At 41.9% G+C, this 23,686-nt stretch overlaps 1 protein-coding gene across 7 annotated transcripts in view; it reads left to right on the top strand.

The window, feature by feature from the left end:
• The window catches only part of mtor (mechanistic target of rapamycin kinase), a 275,568-nt gene that overhangs the window by 208,752 nt on the left and 43,130 nt on the right, over window positions 1-23,686 (top strand). For 4 of the 7 annotated variants that reach the window (XM_069919038.1, XM_069919040.1, XM_069919034.1 and 1 more), the window contains exons 32-37: window positions 3,152-3,267; window positions 6,556-6,645; window positions 9,695-9,772; window positions 12,163-12,270; window positions 14,662-14,787; window positions 15,837-15,968. In XM_069919038.1, the coding sequence (XP_069775139.1) occupies window positions 3,152-3,267; window positions 6,556-6,645; window positions 9,695-9,772; window positions 12,163-12,270; window positions 14,662-14,787; window positions 15,837-15,968 (650 nt within the window). The remainder of the gene's footprint in view (window positions 1-3,151; window positions 3,268-6,555; window positions 6,646-9,694; window positions 9,773-12,162; window positions 12,271-14,661; window positions 14,788-15,836; window positions 15,969-23,686) is intronic. The other 3 variants (XM_069919036.1, XM_069919035.1, XM_069919037.1) reach the window with 2 other exon arrangements.

Raw genomic sequence — 23,686 nt, 5'->3', positions numbered from 1 at the left:
CATTCTTTCACACCAAAAGTCCACAAATCATGTTTTGTGCCCCAACCCTTCATTGCAGTCAATAATTCATTTAGCCACTTCTTGCTTTGGCCAGTGAGGGCGGTCAGAACAGGAACGTGAGTTATGAGGCGGGGAAAGGAGGAATGGCCCACCCTCCGAGAAGAATTTGCTCATTGCTTGAGCCAAATGGTTTGGATATTTTTCTTCATTTGCTGAGAGCCCCGGCTGATTATTGAGGAGAAACCACTGACAGCTGACGTGCTCAAGGTAGCTGCTGGCATCCGAGAAAATGTCGTTCTTTCGATTAAAAATATTTTTCTGTCACCAGATTGTTGGATGCAATTGATGCCACTGAAATCTGAGTAATGTAACTCCAGTTTTGTTGCATGCCACAATTTTAAAATTCTTTATTTTACTTTTTTTCTATATATTTTGGCAAGTGAAAGGTCAGAAATATTGAATCTGCTTTAGTGGTAATTAATCCTTCTCTTGCCAACTGGGGCAGATCTTCAAACACAAGAGGTGCTATGCTTCTGAGTATAGGACTATTGTTGGCACAATAGGGAAATCACTGCACTGCCAGCCAGAGCGTAGTTGAGCCATATAGGTTCAAACCTTCATCCCAGAAGTTGAATGGTTCAGCTAATTAAAGACTGGAATTAAAAGCAAAATCTAATACTGGTATCCGGCACCCGTAGGGATTGGTAGATGCCGGATAAGTGAATTGAGACTGTGTTGCGTGTTGTGCGCCAATTTTAAACTTTCCGTTTTTTTGCTTATTTCCACAATTTTTTTTTTTGCCAGTTACTTGAATTCCGTTTAACAGGGATATTACTGTTTTGAAAAGGTTTATCTTGGTATCATGGGCTCACTTGTGTTCTTCAAGGAATGAGATCTGATGTCCTGACCCAATTGGGCTCATTTCTGATTGATTCTTAGGCTCCAAAATAAGATGCTCAATTCAATTGCAATTGTGAATAGGCAATAAATAGTAGTGTACTCAAGCCAATTATGGGCTTTTTTTTAAGTCCAACTAACTTAATCATATTTTCACAGTTGAGATTTTCATTGATTTGATTTTTTTTAAATACCTTTCAAGTTGTTTCCAAAGGCAGCTCAATTGGTGCAGCAATTAGCACAAAACTATTACAAGGCCAATGACGTGGACAATGTGATACAAGATGGGGATAATAAATTATTTGGAAATTTCACAGAGCTATGATGGAACTGAGTTGTACAAGTAGATGGAAAAGATTAGTGATTAAATGGGGGAAAACTACTAGTAGTTTATAGATCCTGGAACTTCTCCTCATTAAATCTAAAAAAGATTTTCAAAAAACTGCCGTCGGGCAGCGCAATTGTTTACGATTTGGAAATATTAGTTGACCTGGACCGACATGTGCAAGGTGGTAATAATGTTCAGCAAATCGAGGGAAGTGTGAGATGGGTTTTGAAGTGAGAGATGGATCACTTGCCCAGATATAACAAAAGAAAATAATGTGGAGAGCACCACAGATCCTCAAATTTAGTACATACTGTTTCTTTTTAAGTTATTTTTATTGAAGTTTACAACAATACAAAAATGAAGCAATATAAATAAGAAATTACAAGAAACAAAGAAAGTTCATTCAAAACCCCTACCACTATACTGGGGATAAAAAAAAACAATACATGGATATCAAGTGAGGACAACTTGGAAGTAGCACAGCATCGAAGCTTATCACAACTGTTATTGAACTGCATGTAACGAGCAGCAATAATCAATGAATCAAACAGATTAATTTTAAAACACTAATTTTATTTCTAACTCTTAAACTAGTTTTAACTCTTAAACTATCCTTAACACTAAATCTATCCCCAACTATGTGCGTGTGTGTGTGAAAATCTAGAAAGTTACTTCAAAGCTCATTCTTTCAAATTCAATGTTGAAGTGTCGGCCTTTGAAATTAATTTCTTCTGAGAAGACTGGAGTTGTGGCTGTTACAGACTCACAAATTCTCCTGGCATTGCCTTAGAGGAAATGTCCATCGACACAAGCTGTGGTCATAACACTCCTGGTCTTTTTGTAGACGAGACTTAAACTGGGCGGCCTCCACGAAGCTTCCAAGACCTTGGCATCGGTCTCTCCGAGTGATCTCCACTGTTAGTCACAATCAAAATGAAGCATTTTGCTTCTCAAAAGACCCTCCTGGCACAGGTCAATCTACTGAAAAGGCCGACATGAGTATGCTTTGCTCTGAATTCCACAAAATGGCTGGCTACCAGAGCTGCTTCAAAGAGCTGTTTCCTCTCCAGCCGTCAGCATGGTTCTCCCTTTGCAAAATCACAATGTCTTCACAAATGTATTGAAATCTGGAACAGACTGTGACAAACCCTCCCTCAGTTCTTCCATTGTATCAAATTATTGCTGGGCTGTGACTTGTGCTTGTGTGAAATGTTAAATGTTAACTGACCATTCAGTGCCTCCTGTCCCTCACAGTGATAATCCCGTTTCACTAAAACGGGACCTCGTAATACAACCCTAAAACTTTAGATTGTGGTAATGGTCCAGAAAAAGACCCCATGTCTTTAAGAAATTAGTATTTGAATCTTTAATGGTATTTTTTCTTCTAAATTTAAAAAAGACGTAATATTTAACCATTGTGTGTGGGTAGGTGGAGAATTATCTTTCCATTTAATCAAAATTACACATCATGAAGTAAAATATAAAATTTGGTTTTGAATTGAAGTCAATAAAAAGTTATCTTGAAATGGTCCAAAAAGTGTAATTAAAAGGCAGGATTTCAATTTAACTTTAAGAATCATCAATAATGTTTGAAAAATATCTTTCCAAAATTTTTCTAAACTAATGCAAGTCCAAAACACGTGAATCAGCAATTTTACATTTGTCACGTGGAGAATTTATATCTGAGTAAAAATGGGATGAGTTAACTTTAGTCACATAGCCTATGGACCACTTTAAATTGCAATAAGCAACGTCGTACGTCGTGCACAAAGGAAGATAGTATTAATCAAATTACAAATGGAATCCCAAACTTCATCAGAGAAAAGCACATCTTGTAAATGTAAATTTAAACCACCAAACATTATCAGGTAACATCCCAGCCAATATTATTGACATTCAACGATCACTGTGCATCTTTGTCAACAGGGCACTGGGATAGTATGGAGGAATATGCGTGTATGATTCCAAGGGATACACATGATGGCGCCTTCTATAGAGCAGTTCTGGCTTTGCACCAAGACCTCTTCTCCCTAGCTCAACAGGTATGTCCTATTTGAACAAATAATCATTAAGCTGGTCAGAACGGACTCCAGCATTAGTTTTGTTAAATTGGGAGTTTTGTTAAATTGGGAGATTGTAACCCTCAGTTGGGCAGGTCACGTGGATTGCATATCTGAATTTGGACTCCTGAAGCACTCTATTCCAAGCTCTTTCAGGGATAGATATTACCAGGTGGACAATGTTGCTGAGAACTTCCTTGAAGAAATGCTCTGTATCCATAAACTCCTGGGAGTCTTTGATCATTCAAAGTATTAAAAAAAGAAATGCCTATTTTGACAATAAGCAGATCACCCAAAGTCCCTGCATAAATAATTGAAGAGCGGATCACCTCATAAGCTATCTCGTAGCCCATTAATTGAATCTGAATATATAGTGGAGCAATTAGTTTAAAGCAGCCACCATCAGCCTTTTTTTTTGGCTCTAGCCCCCCCCCCCTTAGGACTGCTCAAAGTTTTATGGGCTCCCTTCACTGGGAAGCAGTAGAGTTGAGTTCACTTCTTTCATACTTCTACTGACTACATACATTTTTTGTTTAAAATATTTTAGAATATCAGACTGTGATCCCCCACTCCGTGGGATTGTGTGGCTTGTTGAAAATGACAGTTTCAAATACAGTAGAATCCCCATTATCCGACACAATGGGGATCGCGGATGGTCAGATAGGCACATTTTCCAGTTGACTGGGACTCACTCTTCTATTGCTTAACTAATGCACCTACACTAAGAATACACAGTTTAATAAAACAGGAGTGCAAAATGTAAAGTAATTTTTAAAAAAAAAAATCAGTATTGAAGTCTTTAATTATGTGAAGTTCACTTTAACCAGGTGATTCCCATAACTTACAAAATTTAAATTCGAACCTCAGTCGTTGGTGATGTAACAGCGTTGCACTAGTCACTAAGCTCACTGTGCTGCCATCATAATTAACCTCCCACCCCTCTCTCTCAAGTTTGCATATCTTCTGGTTCTCCATCCCATAGGATTATATTGGTTCCTTTTAGTCAGATTGTGGGGTTTGACATGAAGATACCCCTCTCCTCAAAAAGAAACAATGTGTGCATGAATGGATTTTAGGTGAGTTGGGGGTTGAACAGGTCCAGACCCACCCTCTCTACAACCCCTCCCAGATCCAGTGGTATGGTGAGGTCCAAGAGAGCTGAAGGAAGTTCTGTTGCAGTGAATCGCCAGACCAAGCTTCAATGCAAGGGATGCCCTTTCTGTGCTTCACAGTATGAGTTTGCTAGACAGCTGTTCCCGTTGACCCTACAAGAGGGTTTGTCCACCCTTTGACAGGTCGCTCATCTGAGTGCTTCTGGTACCATGTGACTCAGTACCACCTGTCGCATGGTTGGGAGATCGGTGATTAAACCAGTTTCCCCACTAGGCTGGCCTGGTGCAGAGGGTGGCTTGACACCCTGCAGGACGTTTACACATAAAGCCTTACTCATATGCCTAACACTAACCAAAATAAAGGCTCTTGCTAGGCTGGGATAGGGAGGATCTTTGGGAGAATTGCCCCAGCAGTAAGCAGCATCCTGGGTACCTCCACTTCAAATGCAACTTTACTGAAACCTTACTGCCTTCCTCTCGCTGACAACCCATCTCTCCTCCACGTGAGAATCCCGGTCTGACTCTCAGCACACTTTCCTCTTGCTGATAACCCTCTCACATCCACGCGTGTGTCCCAGTCTGGCTCTCAGTGCTCCTTCCTCTCGCTGACAGCCTATCTCTCCTCCACCCAAATGTCCAAGTCAAGCCCTTGGCGCATCTTCCTCTCACTGACAGCCTGGCTCACATCCGTGCAAATGTCCCAGTCTGGCCCTCAGTGCACCTCCCTCTCGCTGACAACCCAACTCACCTCCACGCAAGTGTCCCACTCAGGCCTTCGGTGCACTGACAACCCAACTCACCTCCACGCAAGTGTCCCAGTTAGGCCTTCGGTGCACTGACAACCCGACTCACCTCCACGCAAGTGTCCCAGTTAGGCCTTCGGTGCACTGACAACCTGACTCACCTCCACGCAAGTGTCCCAGTTAGGCCTTCGGTGCACTGACAACCCGACTCACCTCCACGCAAGTGTCCCAGTTAGGCCTTTAGCACTCTGACAACCTGGCTCACCTCTACGCAGGGCGTGACAACGAAAATAATTGTGCGCAATGAGGGGCATTGCCCATTCAGCAGGGCAAACCTGCAGGTGTCCAACGAAGTCTCAGCGCTCTCCCGCGGTGTCCATCCGCCCAGTCTTATTTATTTGAAAATTGATTTATTTATTTGGTTCTTCAATTTTCTTTTGCTGGTTGTTTGTGTTTCCGGATGATAATGAGGATTTTACTGTTAGGAAACTCGATTTCAATGCCCGAAATATGAAATTGAGATTCTTCAGCCTTTTACACTGCTTCAGCCATTTTGCTGAAAGCACATGGTGCAATAAATGAAAGCCTTGCATCGACTTGTGAATCAAAACTTTACAGTAATCCTACAGCCCCACAACAAACAACCAAATAAATGTACAGTTGTTTTGAATTTCATTTTACATGAAGCAACCCTGACATTCCTCTGATTGCTGTTTGAGTGACCTTGCTTTATCCATGTTTGCTGCCCCCATCTTGATGAACATTGCATGCACCACAAGGCCCCTCACCCACCACCAAAAAAAAACTACTCACCATCAGCAGACCATTAAGTGATTGATTAATTCAAATTAAGCAAATTTCGTCGATATCGCAGGATCTCAAAGTGTGCTTTTAAATTAAAAAAAATACACTAATTAGCATTAATATTGATGCTGATACATTAATCAGTGAAGCAATAGCCCTGTACTTTGGGGTATTTTTGTGGTTTCATTTTAACATTTGACCTGACTTCATGGAGAAATATTTGCCTGCACAGCAAATGCATCATTATCTCTCTCTGCAAGTGGAGACCTTTCAGTTCATTTTAAAATCAGTATAACCATCGTCAGATTCCACTGAGCAAGGAATCAGAGCTCAAGTCCCCATTGGAAAATTAACTTTTAATTTCTTCCAAATGCTGGTTAAGTTTGCTTTGTATTTCAGACATTCAAACTTCTTATCTTGTAGTCACTTTTTCCTCTGCCCCCACCCCCCCCAACCCTTTGAACCTCTGCAGCTCCTGGAAGTAGGAAAAGTTGTGTATGGGCTCTTCATTTATCTTTAAACCCCAATAACTTCATCAAAACAATTTTTGAAATTTGATTAGATTTTGATGAAAGGCACAAAGTGCTTTCAAAACAATTATTGTCTTTCAGTCCACATATAGTTGTACACAAGCGGAAGATGATGTCTCAAGCTGCAAATGGAACTTCAAGTCAGTCTTTGGAAGCGCCAAAATGAAACTAGTATGTAACACGTTTGCAGCCATGGCTGAATTTTGGGTCATGTTGAGCCCTGGTTCTTCTGACCATTTCTAGTTGTAATGACTCCTTCCTTCGTTCAAGTTGAATGCTTCTTTCAGTGTAAGAAGGGGCAGAATAAAGCCCAAGAATTTTGATGGTCTGTTTTTATCAATGGACAAACAATGGGGGACTCAATGGGTCAGGCAGCATCTGGTGGTCAGGTCAACATTTCGGATGGGCACCTTTTATCGAGGCCGTCTCCGTCAAGAGCCCTGACCTAATAAATTGAATGACTGTTTCTACCCATGGATGCTGCCTGCCTCAGAGACCTTCCAGCAGTGCGTTACTTGGCAGATGAGGTTTGGAACTCGTGGGTGAATTTCCTGGCCTTGCCCTTTTCTCACTGCTACCATCAGGGAGAAGGTGCAGGAGCTAGAAGGCACACACTCAACGTTACAAAAACAGATTCTTCCCCTGGCATCAGATTTCTGAAAGGACACTGGACAACCTCTTTTTTGCACTACTTACTTACTTTTTAAAAATCTTGTATTTACATAATTTGTCATTTTATAACAATTTTGCACCTTGTTCCGTACGCAAGTCAACCGATTTCATGAGCACAGTAAAGCTTCAGTTTTCCCAAATACGTGCAACTGGCAAAACAAATCCAGGAAAATAAATATATATTTAAAAATGAATAAGAGTAAAAATAAAAAAATAAATATAAGTTTTAAACTGTAAAAGTAAATGTTTTCTGAAGTAACATATAAACCTTTGGTGAGGCTTGGAGCAAACGTTCAGCCAGCGGAGGGCCTTGGTCGTGCTTTGCTTTGTCGCAGCTGTTTGAATAAAGTTGCATTTGAATAAAATGGCGTCATCCAGGATGAAGGGCTGGTTGATGTCACTCACCGTTGGGGTGAATTGCCTAGAGTATCTCCTTATCACTGCTTAGTAAAAAAATCTTTATTAGTATATTATTAAATATATTAATAAGGCTTCATCTGTAAACTTGAGGGAAGGAGGAATAATTATGATGTTGGCACAGTTAGTGTAGCAGTTAATGCAACATTTTTTACATCCACCAGGAACCGGGATTCAAAGTTAAATTTGAATTTTACAAGTTATGGGAATTACTTGATTGAAGTAAATCAAGGACTGCAATCCTGATTTTGTTTTTTTCCAAATTACTTTACATTTTACACTATCCTTTGTCTTTTAAACTGTTTATTCTTAATTCTAGTTAGTCAGGTATTATAAAAGTAATTCTCAAGCAACCGGAAAACTTGCTTATCCGGCATCTACCAATCCCTGTAGGTGCTGGATTCCAGGGGTTTTTACTATACCTATTCATGACAATAAACCTGATTCTGATGTTCAAAGCGCGATGAATGTAGATAGAAACTTGATGGAAATGCTGCCCTAAAGTACAGATTTATACAGCATTGTCACTAGAGTTGCTTTTGGCTAACTGCGTAGCTTCTGACCACAGAATGATGTGGAAAGAAGAGTGTATTTTTAATGTCTTTTTCAATCTTTTTTATTAATCATATTATAGGTAAATAATACACGAGGGCCATAGGAGTAATGGAATCAAAAATGGGAATAACATCACTGTATGACATCATATGATGTAACATATTGTGTTACACCACAGTTAACAAAAATGTTCCCATCTCCTCAAACTGAAATCTTCAAAAAGGAAACATTTTTATTATATCAAACCCCACCTAATCTTAAAAAAAAACAGACTGGGCGGCCTAACCTGAGAATTTATTCTGGTTTTCACTAACAGAGAAAGGAAATAAAATATAGTCATGTGGAATTAATTTATAAAAGGTCGCCAAGTCTCTTCAAATTGAACAGAAGTATCAAATGTATGACTCCTAATTTTCTCTAAACTTAAGCATGACATAATTTGAGAGAGCCACTAAGTCAGAGTAGGCGGATTAGAATATTTCCATTTAAATACGATAGCTCTTCTAGCCAACAACGTAGGAAAGGCTACAACACGATATATGGAACCACTTCTGGAAGTATAATTCCAAAAAGAGCAGTCAATGGATTAGATTTGCAAACTGATATCCAGTACAGCTGACAAAGTCTTAAAAATATCTATCCTATTACCTCTCCAACATAGGACATGACCAAGGCATTCCACTTCTACATCTATCACAAATAGGACTAACATTAAATTGAAATATGGGCCAATTTGTCTTTCGACATGTGAGCTCAGTGTACCACCTTAAAATGAATCAAAGAATGACGAGCACATATTGAAGAGGTACTAACCAATCCAAAAATCTTCTCCCATAATTCCTCTGGATTATGTAATTGAAGCTCCCCTTCCCAGGGCCTTTTAATTTTGTCATTAGAATTTGATTGCAATCTTAATAACTTATTATAAATGTTTCCTATTAAACCCTTATGAGGAGGGTTCAAATGAAAATAAGTATCAACTAAATCTGGTTAATACGATGTTGGAAAATGAGGCAATAAAATATTCAGAAGATTTCTAATTTGGAGGGATCCAAAAAAAAAATTGAGACCTGGGTACATTTTATTTATTAAATAATTGTTTAAAAGTCATTAAACAACCATCCAGAAACAAATCTGAAAAAGAAACGATTCCTTTAACTTTCCAAAAAGAGATCAATTATAGATGGTTGAAAAAAATTATAAAGATAAAATAAAATTTTTCAAGTCAACTTTTCAAATCCGTAATGTATGTTTAACTATTGGGTTGAAGGTATGTCTACAAATCATAGAAAGTGCCAAAGGAAGATCTCCTCCCAATAGAGTCCACTGAATACCCTTGCATAGAATTCAGTTCCAAATCTACCCAAAGGGCATATTTTTTAATGTCACAGAAACATGGAGGAGTAAATGGATGTTTCCACTTTTATTCGACTCTAGGATCTGAGCCAATGCAGGAATGAAGCTTGGGAATTGAATGCTGAGGTGGTCTGGGTTTGAAGCTAAGTTCACAAGGAACGAAGAGGCAGCTGGTTACAGCGGTAAAATGACATTTTTTTTTCTCTCTCCTTGATTGCAGTGCATCGATAAGGCCAGGGACTTGCTGGATACAGAATTGACTGCGATGGCTGGGGAGAGTTACAGCCGTGCCTATGGGGTGAGCCCAATCAAATCTGAAATAGGCCATCTGCTCCGCCATTTAATCATGATCCATTTCCCCACTCAACCCCACTGTCTGGCCTGCTCTGTAACCTTTGCTCCCCTGGCAAATCAAGAACCTATCCATCTCTGCCTTAAATACACCAAATGATCTGGCCACTATAACTACCTGAGGCAATAAATTCCACAGATTTACCACCCTCTGGGTAAAGAAATTCCCCTGCCCCTCTGTTCTAAGAGGATGCCCTTCAATCCTGAAGTTAAAAGACAAGAAAGTTTGCCGACACTGTGATTGAAGTAAAAGCCCAATGCTGGAGAAACTCAGCAGGTCAAACGGTGCACTTTATATAGCAAAAATAAAGAAACATTTCAGGCTTCAGCCCTTCATCGAACTATGAATAAAATGTGGGGAGGAGCCCGACCAAAATGGTGAGGGAGGAGGGGCAGGGGCATGAGCACCGAGCCCTTGGTCAGAGGTAATAGGTGGGTAAGGAAGGGAGGGCTCACCAGCAAACACGGTGGGGGGGGGGGGGGGGGATGGCTCTGTGAATGGAGAGGGAAGGGGGCGAGGAGCTGGAGGAGAGAAGATGAAGTGATGGGGGAAAACGGGGTGTAGACCAGCAGAAACCAGAGAAGTTGATGTTAATGCCATCGGGGCAGATGGAAAATTTGGTGTTGCTCCTCCAATTTACAGGTGATATGGGTTTGACAGTACATTGAAGTACCTGAAGTTGTGCCCTATTGTCCCAGACTCTCCCACCATGGGAGACCATCTTTCTGCATCCACTCAGTCCATGCCTTTCAACATTCAAAATGTTTCAATGGGATTCCCCCCCCCCCACCGTCTCATTCTCTTGAATTCCAAAGAGCTGCAAAATGCTCCCCATGTTGTAACTCATTCATTCCTGAAACTGTCTCCCACATCAGTAAGTACATCCCTTCATGTGTAGTATTCCATTCCTTTCTCTCAATTCCTTCCTCTCAGCTGCATCTGCTCCCAGGATGAGGCCTTTCACTCCAGGACTTCTGAGACTATCTCCTTCAGTAAACATGGCTTCGCCTCTCTTACCATTAACTCAGCCCTCCTCTGCCTCGCCTCCATTTCCTGCACATCTGCCCTGCATTTTCATTCAGCATCCTACCCCATCCCGCCAGTACACCCCCCCCACCTCGCCTGCCCAAACAGTCCTTCCAGATAGGGAGGCAGCAATTCACTTTGTGAATCGTCAGGGGTCCTTTGCTGCATCAGGTACTCCCAATGTGGCCTTCCGTACATCACGGAGATTGAACACAGGCTGGCAGGTGGTTTCGTTGAGCACCTTTGCTCTGTTCATTGCAATAGCAAGAAATTCCAAGTGGCTCACCATTTTAATTCCACACACCACTGCCACTCTGACATGTCTGTCCATGGGCACGTTTACTGGTAAATTGAGGCCACCTAAAAATTGGAGAAACAACCTCTTCAGTCATTGTACTGTGTTTTTGTGTGTTAGTCAAATTAGTACACACACACACACACACATACACTAGCCAATGTTTCTCTCCCCAGCCCCCGCACACCTTTATATTCATGCATTTCCTGGTTTTTCAGGTTCCTGACGAAGCACTCTGGCCCAAAAATTTGATTGCCTTTCACTTCCCTTTGATTCTACATAACCTGCTGAGTTTCTCCAGGACATTTGTTCATTGCACTCAAACCTAACATCTGATTGTTTAACTGCTTGCGAATCCCTCGGATCAAAGACATTTAAATGCTGGCCGTTCCCGGAGGAACGACAAGTTCTTAACCTGAAGATTGAGCAGAGATTTTTTTTTCCCGAAGTTCTAAGGTCCAAAAGAGAAGGAATAGACTAGATCTGCAATAGTGGGAACAGATTCAAAGGACAGTGGAGCCGCGCAAGAGACTGAAGATACTGGGATCTGGAGTAAAAAGCAAACCGCTTAAGGAACTCAGCAGGTCGAACAGCATCTGTAGCTGCCAAACCTCGATTCAAAATGTCAGCATGCCTCTCCCTCTGCAGATGCTGCCTGACCCATTGAGTTTCTCCAGATTTGCTATTGACAAATGCGATTGGATTTTGTACTCTTCAAGGTGGACTGACAGGTGGTGTTTGTTGGGGAGCTAGATGGGTAAACTGCAGCTAATGAAGGTTGGTAGCATTGATGTTGGAAGCCAGAGAGGAGATTTTGCCCAAATTTTCCTGCAATGAGCCACCCAGTGAAATTCCTTGCTGCCCCCTCCCCCCTTAACCCCGCTCAGGAGGTTACTATTAGATGGGCAAGGTTCTGCCTCATATGCAGTGGATGATTCCCGTGATATTAATTGCTTGCTCTTTGTGTCACGAATAACAGGACGTAAGCATTAACTGTGATTCTGTAACTTCGTAGGCCATGGTATCCTGTCAGATGCTTTCCGAGCTGGAAGAAGTAATCCAATATAAACTTGTTCCAGAGCGGAGGGACATCATCCAACAAACCTGGTGGGAACGACTTCAGGCAAGTCAGCAAACTTTTATCAAGGCATCAATGAGCTTTGCAGCCACTGGTTAGCCTGAATTCACAAGTTAATCAATCAGAAACCAAGCACACATTCAGCTCAACCAGTTGAGAATATTGTGTAGAGATCAACTTCTCCAAATACCCTGGCAGAGTTGGTCAGATTTGGCCCAGTTAATTTTCCTGTGGTTAACTCAGAGAAATTAAAACAAGTTATTTCCCTCGCCTGAAATCCGCTTACTCCACGTGGAATAAACCTGAGCCCCTTACTCTGGATCGATCCAGAATGTTCCATGAACTCCTCTCCAATTGTGTACCCAGAAACATAGTGAAAGTGTGTCAGGCGCAAAGTTGCAGGTAGATGTGGTTAGCATCACTTGGGGTTGGAACCATTGTATTCACAAAACAAAATTGCAGGTTCTCAGCACTTTGTCCAGAGACAAGCCCAGATATTAGAAACGGTTCTGTCATTCGACAGAAATACTGGTACAATCACTACTTCCAGTACATTTGTAATTGCATATAAAGAACGGAATGGTTTTTTTTAAAAAAAAAAAGAACCTTTCCGCTTCTGAATTAAGTTTACAAGTCACAAAAAAATTCCAACAACCTTGTAGCTTGTGTTGTAGCCCTAAGCAAACATAGAACATTGCGGCACCATACCCACCCTTCGGCCTAAAATGTGCTGACCTATGCAAACCTGCTCCACCACAATCTAATATTTCCTAACCTTATGCCCATAGCCTTTAATTTTTCTAACATATTTGTACCTATTAAGAGTCTTTTGAACCAGTCTCCACCAGCTCCCCCAGCAATGCATTCCAGGCACCCAATACTTAAAAAACTTTCCTTTGACATCTTCCCTAAACTGTCCTCCAATCCAGGAAAAGATGCTGCCCACCTCCCCCACCCGCCCCCCCATCCAAACACTTTGTAATGTTATATACCTGTGTGAAGTCACCTCTTGTCCTTCATTGCTCCAAAGAGGAAAAAACCCTAGCTCTGTCATAAGACATGTTCTCCAATCCAGGCAACAAGCTGGTAAATTTCACCTGCACCAAAGCATCTACCTCCTTCCTGTACTGAGGTGACCAGAAATGAATGCAATACTCCAAGTCGGGTCTAACCAGAATTTTAATAGAAACTATAGTTTACCCTTGTGTATATAAATATATCTCAATATCAATGTTGACAAACGGATTAGTCAAATCAGGAGATGAATGCAGAAATCCTCTGGAAATCTGCAAAGTTGCATTTTTTTCAGAGATGAATGCAGAAATCCTCTGGAAATCTGCAAACTGTTGCATTTTTTTCATAACACCTCTTGTTCTATCAATTAATTTTCTTTTAATTGGAAACCCCAGTGGAAATGATTCATTTTATATAATTAAAAGTCACTTTTGCGCACAACCTCAAGAGCAGGATCACATTGCTTTGTTTTTTTTATCCTCCGCTGTGATTTTGAAGGAAAGCAGTGGCTTGTTCAGACAAATGCCCCATTTTTTTTTGTTGAAGAGAACTGGTCGAGTGTCTGTCTGAGGCAGCATTCCAGTCTTGTTTACATTTTCCAGACTCCAAGAAAAAAATACGCAGGCCTTCTGGACTTGATTTTAGTTCATAGTTTTACAATCGAGCACTTATACCTCTAACACTGACTGCAACTAAAAATGGATAAACCAAATGATCCTCCCATTTAATAATCTTAGCTTTGCACATTCTAATTCAGTTTCTTCAGGAGTCTGTGTTTTTCAATTTGCTTTTTATTTTGACCATTCATAGGCAGGTCTGACACAATGATGTAAACCAGAGTAAATGGTGTCAAATGCACTAATAATGAGGTCTTTGGTTATGGTTCTATGCACAGCGGCTGGATTTAATGTGTATTTTTTTTCCTTGGTTTCTTCTCTCTCCTAAAGGTATTGACTCACACTGAGATATAATTCAAGCGTAGATAGCCCTCTGGTACAGTGCTCAATTGACCATTATCACGTGTATGGCGGGCAGGGCACAATACTGCACATTATAATTCTTGGCAGCTACACTTGGCATCACACATGCATACGTTCCAACAAGAGAGGGGAATCTAGCATGGGAATTCAAATGATGTATATTTTTTCACCTTTCTCCATTGACTCAACTAACTTGATTCCAATTAATATTGAGTGTGGCACATTCTGAGAATACCACACTTGCCCACTAACCCATACAGAAGGCCAAAATAATTTTTTTTTTCTCCTATTGCCTTCTCATTCTATGAAAGCTGAGAGCCATCAGTATCAGGGCACGGCTACTAATTGGATTAAAGGAAATGAGAACAAACTGAGGAGAATTGGAGCAATTTTTTTTGCACAATTTTCAAGTGTTCAGCCGCTGAATTTATTTCCTGCGCAGGGCTGCCAGCAGATAGTGGAAGACTGGCAACGAATCCTGATGGTTCGCTCCCTTGTCATTGGGCCACATGAAGATATGCGGACCTGGTTAAAATATGCGAGCCTTTGCGGCAAGAATGGACGCTTGGTAAGATATACCTCAAAAACCACAAAAATGCTATGCATTTCAAATTCAGAACAATTAAATTTTTTTAAAATTATATTTTATAATATATTACTGCGTTAAACATCATTATTGATCGCTCTCTTCTGATGCAACCACAAGTAATAGAGAACAATAGTAGGTTGAAAGTGAAAAGTGGAAGGTAACAAGATCAGACTAAATTAAATTAGACATACCTCACTGTAACAGGCTAATTCAGACCTCCCAGTCCATGCCGTCCATTTTACACCCCATTAACCTGCACTACAGTACATTTTTGAAGGGTAGGAGGAAACCAGAGCCCCTGGAGAAAACTCATGCAGAGGCACAGGATTCAAATCCAGGTCTGGTCCCGATCTGGTGTTGTGAAACCCTTCCACTAACCGCTCTGCCAACCGTGCCACCCTTATACTGCCATTTTTACTCTAATCTCCATTTGTAAAGGAAGTTAACTTTTATCCCCATGGTAATTGCACTCTGCGATTTCACAGATGGTGAATTGAGCACACAAGGTTTTTGTGGGAGGTTTCCATCTTCAATATGGATGTGAGACTGTATTTAAGGTGGAGGAAGTCAACGCCAGGAGTGCATTGCCGGGGTTGGTGGTGAAGGCTGGTTCAAAAGACTCTTAGATAGGTGCAAGTATGTAAGAAGAAGAGAGGCTGATGGGTATGAGGTAGGAAGGATAAAAATTTAAATTTAGATATGCAGCACAGTAACAGATCCTTCCGCCCCATGAGCCCGTGCCGCCCAATTAACCTACAAACCCCTTTCCCCAACATGTTTTGAAGGATCGGAGGAAACCTCACAGACGTGGGGAGAACATTTTTTTTAAAAAACTCTATTCAAACTGGGGCACTGTAATAGCGTAGCGCTAACCGCATTGTAGGGGCAAGTCGGGACACATCATGGGGTGAAGGGCCATGCTGTAACGTTCTATAACATTGTCACGGAGCATGGCAAGATCCAACTTAAGTCAAATCTTTTTGTAGTTTTTGTATCTAATTGTGGCATTCCAATTGTTCACTTTCTAGGCCTTGGCTCATAAAACACTGGTACAGCTGCTCGGTGCTGATCCTTCAAAGCATCTTGACCAGCCTCTGTCAACCGTTCATCCACACGTCACTTACGCTTACATGAAGTATATGTGGAAGAGCACCCGCAAGGTAGGTTCCAATTTACGAGACGTAATGCAGGAAACATGAGCCCAATCTCACGAGCTTGATCACCCAAATTTTCGCAGCCCGCAGTGAGGCCTCCATGCCCTCTGCTGACTAAAATGAAATGAGTTCAGGCCTGTACTCGTTCCCCAGCAGGGCCGGGCGATGTGCAGAAGGCACATGTTTGCATGAGGAAGATAAAACGAGCCTCGTGAGTTTGTTCAGGAAAAAAATCTGCATCACCCAGCTATAACAAGTTTTTTTTTAAAAAACACTGAAGGCTTCACTCAGAAACAGCCAAACTATATTTGAAAGCTCTTCAGATTTTCCAACCTACTCCATTAAAATCAGTAGCCCCTCAACTGGATGCAAGCTGCTTATTCAAATTGCAGTCAGATGGGGAACAGGAGAGGATGAAGAAGCAGGCTTCACTTTTCTTTAAACTGGAGTAAGAAATTTGTGCTTAATAGAAAAAGTTTCATTGCTACTGATTTGACTGAGCTTGTATCTTCATAGAATATTAATTGGTACATTGTAATATTGCATTATCTAATAAAACCCCAGTTATCCCGAATTCAAGCACCCGGCAAAAACTAATCGCGGAAAAGAAATAGGTAAAAATCACTGAAGTTTACAATTGGCGCACCTCGCAATCGCAACGTGATCTCAAGCAACCGGAAAATTCACATCCGACATCTACCAATCCCCATGGGTGCCGGATACCAGGGTTTTTGCTGTATGATGGATTTATAACTTTATGGCTACGAGTGCCACTCTTCATCTTGTAGACCCAGCCTTCATCTTGCAGCTAAGGGAGGTGGGAGAGTGTTATGTATCGGATTCTATCACCTATGTATTTATGTGTAGAAGTATAGGACGGCTGTGATTGGCTGAGAACGTAGTGCATGTTGTAGTAAAATTGTAGTGCCCGTCAAAAGAATCAAAGACCAGTTGATCCGAAACCAAGGCTTTTATTAACAAAAGACTGGAGCGTATCACATGTAGATCATCCAGTCCAGAATGATCTGGGTCTAGCTAGGAGCAACCCTTTAAGACCTGCCAGTAGGCGTGGCTATGCTCTCAGCCAATCACAGCCGTCCTATACTACAATATACACATATATACATCGGTGATAGAATCCATACTATCACAGAGAGCAGGATCTGAGACATGCCCCTTTCCCGCCTGGCAAAGGATGCCAACAACCCCGCACCACCAGCAGCCCCCCCCACCCACAGCAGCTGGCATTGCCACCCTGTCTCTAATTTTATCGAGGCATCGTACCCATGTTTCTGAAATATGTTTTCATTGCATCCTTTTCCAGGAAGAATTACTCCTAATTTTCCAATTTTTAAAAAAAATCGAGGCATTGACTGTCTCTGATGGCCTCCAGCAGTGAGCAACTGTATCAATTTCCCTCCACTGTGTTTCAGTTCCAGCAGCACCACTGGATTTTAATGGCCTCACCAGAGAATGATTACTGACCCACAGCCATTACAAATGGGGATATGCATGCACCCACAACACAAACGCTGCCAACCTTCTCGCTTTTCTCAGAACTCAGCCGTCAAGCTCAGTAACAAGGGAGAAATTTTGAAAGATTTCAGTGGACTGGTGCAGATGACATAATAGGAATGGAACCCGAGTATGCTTTTTTAAATAATGTCCCAGTGAAAATAAGTGAATCCCAGCGTGCCTACAGTGGCAGTCGGAGATTTGATGACAATATAGAGGGGCAGGAACACCAGAATGTGGTTAATCACTAGCTCACAAGGTAGGCCCATTGGCTTTCCTTGAAGAGGGTTTGAGCCCGAAATGTCAGCAATATATCTTTGTCTCCTTTCAATGCTGAAAGGACCGGCTGAGTTCCTCCAGCATTTTGGTGTGTTTTCCATAGAGTCCGCTCCACCATTTGAATCATGAGCTGATCCGTCCTCCCACTCAGCCCCACTCCTTGGCTTTCTCCCCGTAACCCTTGATGCCCTGACTAATCAAATACCTTAAATATACCCAACAATCTCGTTTCCACAGCTGCCTGTGGCAACAAGTTCCACAGACTCACGACCCTCTGACTAAAGAAATTTTCCTTGTCTCTGTTTTAAATTGACACCCTTTTATCTTTGGATTACTGTATTTAAACTACTCAAAATACACTGAGAGTACAACAGTTGTTAACAGATTCATACAGTAGGACTCGAAGTTTCATCAGGGTTCTATTCCTAAGAGCTGTTGTTAACCCAAACTGTTTGCAAGTCGGAAAGGACTAAAAACTGTGCGGAGTAAGCGAGAGGATCATAGGAACAGCTGAGCGAGCCACTCCTGGTCTCAGCGAGTATACAGGGAAATCTGATCAGCGCTTGCAGCTCTGCTCAGCTCAACCCAGCTCCCCCCCCCCCCACCCCCAATCCTGTTGGGGTGGGAGAGAAAGCTTACAGAGGCACCCTGTTTCCCACGCTGCTCCCCACTCAGCCCCGCAGCAGCTGGCAACCCTGCCCCCATCCATCCCGCTGCTATCCCAAACACCCGCTGGCATGCACAGGATATGTCGACTAGTGAGTTGTTCATAGCCCAGGAAGGACCTGTGATCCATTTGACTGGGTTAATGATGTCACAACATGATTTCAAATCTCACAATGGTAGGTGCAGAACTTAAATTCTCTTAACCCTTTGGACTGCATGTCCCTGTTTCAGGGACTACTGACATGTGCATCTATTCCATGTTCCTGTTTTCCAAGTCTGGTTTTATACCCAACCACCGCTGGTTCATACTAGTCTTTGTACTGTAGTTTACCCATGGACCCAGTCCAGGGAATATATTATGAAAAGTTAAAAATGACCAGAGTCCAAAGGGTTAATAATCTGAAGTTGCCTGGCAGGGTGGGGTGGGGGGAGGGGGAGCAGTTTCAAATCCCACAATGGTAGCTTGAGTTCTCTTAATGATCTGGAGTTTCGGGGTGGGGGAGGGAGGTGGGGAGTGGAACTAATGGTAACTCTGAGATCAACATAATTGACGTTTTTCAAAAGTCAGTGTTCCAGGGACCAAGATTAGGACCTATTAGGGATAATAAGGCAATCTGAGTGCATTCACCAAAGAAATGGACCATTCTAGATGGAGAACTGGGCCAAGAGGAAAAGGATCTTCTTGTTCAAGTGAAATTCTAGCAAAAATAACAGAGGTACTCAATGACCAAAAGTGGATCGGTACCAGGGCCGGATGAGATGGACCCCCGGCTACCAAGGCAGGCAAGGGAAGAGATTGATGATGCTCAGGCGAAAACCTTTACGCCTCTGCTGACTACAAGCGAACAAGGAGAAGGGCAGCAGGAACAAATGTGGCAGGTTGTTGGGAAAAAAAATTGAGTGACTGGATTAAAGATTACTTGGCAAGGCCAAGGCTATAATAACGGATAATCACTGTCATTTGTCAAGAGGAGAGTTTGTCTGACAAACTCTGATTGAATATTCCGAGGAGATTAAGTGCAGGGGGTCAGTGCGATATTTATGCCACGCGTGGATTTCAACAGGACCTTTACCAAGGTCCTGCATGGGCCCGTGAAATACAAGGCATTTTTCACAAATTATGCCCAATTGGTTTACCAATTGAGAGGGCGAACAGTCAGTACCTTTTTTCCCAGGGTGACATTAGCAAATACCAGAAGACATCTGTTTAAGGTGAGTGGGGGGAAATTTGGGGGAGACATTAGGGATAAGTTTTATAGAGATAGTGAGTGCCTGGAATGCTTTGGCTGGGGTAGTGGTGGAGGCTGGTACAATAGGGACATTTAAAAAAAAACTCTTTGATAGGCACATGGATATGAGAGATAGAGAGTAATGAGAATGAGGTAGGGAAGGGTTAGATTTTTCCAAAATGACACAGAGGGTAATTGTGGAGGGTTGTGTTTGTGAATGGAAGCTTGTGGCAAGTGATACTGAGACTTTGCATATACATGAATGATTTGGGCCTACATCTGCTCCTAAATCTTATGTGCTGTAGGTGGCATAATCAGTAAGCTTGCAGATGAGGGGCGTTGTTGACTGTGTGAAGGATAGAGTGGTTATGGAGTGATCAATGCAATGGTGTAATGGGCTGAGAAATGGCAGATGGTTTAATCCTGATAATCTGAGGGAATGTGATTTGGGGACTATTAATGAAGCTTGGACATCAGTCATGAATGGCAGGGTCCTGGCAGATTTGGGACGGGTGGGGGGACATTGGTGTGCAAGGTATCTGTGCAGGCACGTAAGGAGATGTGTGGGATGCAGACCTTCATTGGTCAGGACATTTATCACAAGTTTTAAAACATTGGTCAGACCTTATTTGGTGCGTTATTTTCAGTCTTGGTCATCACACTCCAGCAAGGATGTGATGGAGCTGGAGGGTTTATCAGAGGTTCATTAGGATTTCATAAACTTCTATCAGGTCACACCTCTCCAGAGAAAACAATCCAAGTTTGTCCAGCATTTCTTTTTTGCTAATACTAACCAATCCAGACAATATCCTGATGAACCTTTTCTGAATCCTTTCCAAAACCTTCTCATCCTTCTTGGAGTGTGGTAGCTAGACTTGCAAACAGTTCTACAGATGTGATAAAACCAAAGGTTTGTCCATCTGCAGCGTGACTTGCAGCGAAAACACCCTCTCTCCTCAAGGACCCCACCACTCTCTTCACTCTTCTGCTATCGGGAGAAAAGGGTACAGGAGACGAGCACTCAGCGGCACAAGTACAGCTTTTCCCCCGCTGGTGTCAGATTTCTGAATAACCAATGAACCAAAGACCCTGCCTTATTTTGACTTTCCATGCAGTATTTTTGCAAGGTGGTTTACATGAATGTGTGCCCTGTGATGCCATGAAACAAAGAATTTTGTGACTTGTTCATGACAATCAATTCTGATTTTTGACTTTTATACTCAATACTGCAACTGATGAAGACAAACGTGCCACGTGCTTTCTTACTATCTCGCTGCATCTCAATGCTCCATTCGACCTCCAAAAATGCATTGCCTCACCACTTTCCAAATTCAAGGTTCAAGATTCCTTTATCGTCATGTGATCGTGCAGAACATGTAATATTACACAAAATTGCCTTCTGTCTGCCGTAAGACAAGCAAAGAATCACTATTAATGTTACCTGCATCTCTGGATCCCTGCCACTTCCTCAAGGGGAATTGGGGTTGAAATGGCCAGATCCCAAAAAGTAATAATTAAAATATTAAATGAACGCTTGTAATTCATAGATGCCCAGAAACTCGCTTTCCTGTTTAAACGCAGGACTGATGCAGAAGGTCAAACTCCAATCTGTGTCCTGCTTGATATCCTTTTAAATAGCCATTCTGTTTAAGAAAAAAACTTGCCTTTAGCACATCGCCAACTCCCTTTGCTTCAAGACCAGACTCCATTGCTTCAAAAAATATACAATTCTGAAGCAGGTAGTTCAGATTTGGTCCATTTTGATTGCGTATTGAATGGAGGCTTGCCCATTTCCAAGCTTCTGCGGCTGGCAATTCCTTTCCGACTTCCTCTAAAATGGTTAGCAGAATAACTTAAGTTTCTAATTCTGCAAATCCTAGGCGGATATGATGGTTTTGGTTTCAAGATTGAAGCTTCCTTTATTGTCCTGTACGAAGACACAGAATGTGTCAGCTTCTGCCTTCTGTGAAGGCAGCTAGCATTGCCCGACACCCCCCAGCTATAAGAGAAGCAAAGGAGGGCTGTTCAGAGACAGTGATTCAACTCCTGCAGCTGTATAGCTTTCTATTGAATCCATTTGTGAACCCGAGCTCCCAGATTCAAACCTGCATTTCGCTCCCTCTTGAGAACCGGTTACCAGCAGCTATCAACCTGTATGAGTCCTTCAGCCACAGACCCATAGCTGGTTCGCTGCCGTGGTCTCCTTTCCTGCAGAGTTTTCTCCCAAGCTTCTCCTTAGCAGGGGGTGTTGTCCTCCTGCTCTGGGGCCCTGCGCCGATCCGTTCATTCAACAAGCGACCTTCGTGGCCCGCTGCCAAGCATGGGCACCACCGTTGTAGGCATGGGCTTCCGTGGTTTCAAGATGTTTTTAATTAAAAAACACACACACTGGCCATTTTAACGGGTTTCTTGAAGCCTGTATGGGGCTATCGGCATCACATCCGGACAGAAAGATCGCACGGATTCCTCTTTGTATCGTTTCCCTGATCACTTGCCTTCTGTCTATGTCTGGAGCTTCCAAATCTGTGGTGTACTCTTTTTTGAATATTTTATATTAGTTTTCACAGAATTAGAAAATCAAATTCATGTATAAAGCATTCATGTACATATGTATACCCAAAGTCCATATTTATCCCAACTCCTTTCTCCTCCCCCCCCCCCACACCCACCACAGCAAATACATTACAAAAACTTTATCTCAATCCCGCTCATCCTGGGTCACACAACCCCTATCAAGACCTGTAATGAAAATAAATTACAATGGCAACTCTATTCAAAGAAAACACTAAAAAGAAAAGAAAGAAACGCGAAAGAAAGCTAAGGACTTAAAAAGAAAAGAGTCAGGTGCTTCATCTGTGCCGTCCTGTTTCTGTAATCACAGCTCTGGCTGTACTGGGATAATTTAGCCATATCCCTATTTCAAAGGGGGGAATCAACCTGAGAACCAATGTACTGCAAATAAGGTTGCCATACTCTATCGAATGTGTCATGTTTCCTCACCTGGACAACTTTTGCTAAGCAGGTATAAAGAAGCACTTTAAGAGAGACACCCCCAACAGCGAGCGGCATCAACCATCTCTTCATCCTGGGCGATGCCATTACTGTTTGAATCACAGCAACTACAAGCAAAGCACAACCAAAGCAGACTGAATATTTGCTCCCATCTTCACTTCAGAGAACATTGACAGTTTTAAACTTGTGTATTTTTTACTTATTATTTTATTTGTTTTTATTTTTATTTATTTTCCTTGGTTTTGTTTTGCTGGTTGCTTGAGGCTGCCAGTTGCTTGAATTCCAGATACTAGGGGTGCCATGTATCAGAAATAGACCAAGGGATGTTGGTGCATGTCGTTACCTTTAGACAATATAAATAATGTTCCAAAAGCCAAGATGCAGTGTATTTGATTCAAACTGTTGTTTGCACTGAACAGGAATTGTTGAACAGTGCAGTTTGTGTGAAGTCACCAATGTTTAATGCCACTTAAATAACTTAAACAGTTTGCACATAAAGATTTAATGCATATTCTTTTTCTTTCCTATTCCAATTAAAACTGAGGCAGTAACTTAAACCTGGAAATTAAATATTAACAGTTGGACACTTGCCGCTCGCTGTTGGGGGTGTCTCTCTTAAGTGCTTCTTTATACCTGCTTAGCAAAAGTTGTCCAGGTGAGGAAACATGACACATTCGATAGAGTATGGCAACACATTTTACTGCTCTTTATTTTACAAAAGACTCGAAACCAATTAAAAAAAAGATAGTGGGTCAGGAAAAATATGTCTTCTAATAATGACGACCAGTATCTTTATCTCAAATTGCAAAATGGCAGTGCACTTACCTTCACCCTTTTATAGCATTTTGATCTGTGGATCAACGTACAGAAGTAAGACCGCTACAAAATAGGACGGGCAGCTTGAACTATCCTTGCTTATTACTGGAAATCACATTATCCTGAAGGCTGACCTCTATCGCTGCAGCGTGGCCACCTATTACTGATAGAAACCAAGCGAACTTTAATGGTAAATTCAGATTGGAT

This window comes from Narcine bancroftii, chromosome 2 (assembly GCF_036971445.1).
Source record: "Narcine bancroftii isolate sNarBan1 chromosome 2, sNarBan1.hap1, whole genome shotgun sequence".
NCBI lineage: Eukaryota > Metazoa > Chordata > Chondrichthyes > Torpediniformes > Narcinidae > Narcine > Narcine bancroftii.
The sequence above is the reverse complement of the archived record's forward strand: the minus strand, read 5'-3'. Positions and strand labels throughout refer to the sequence as shown.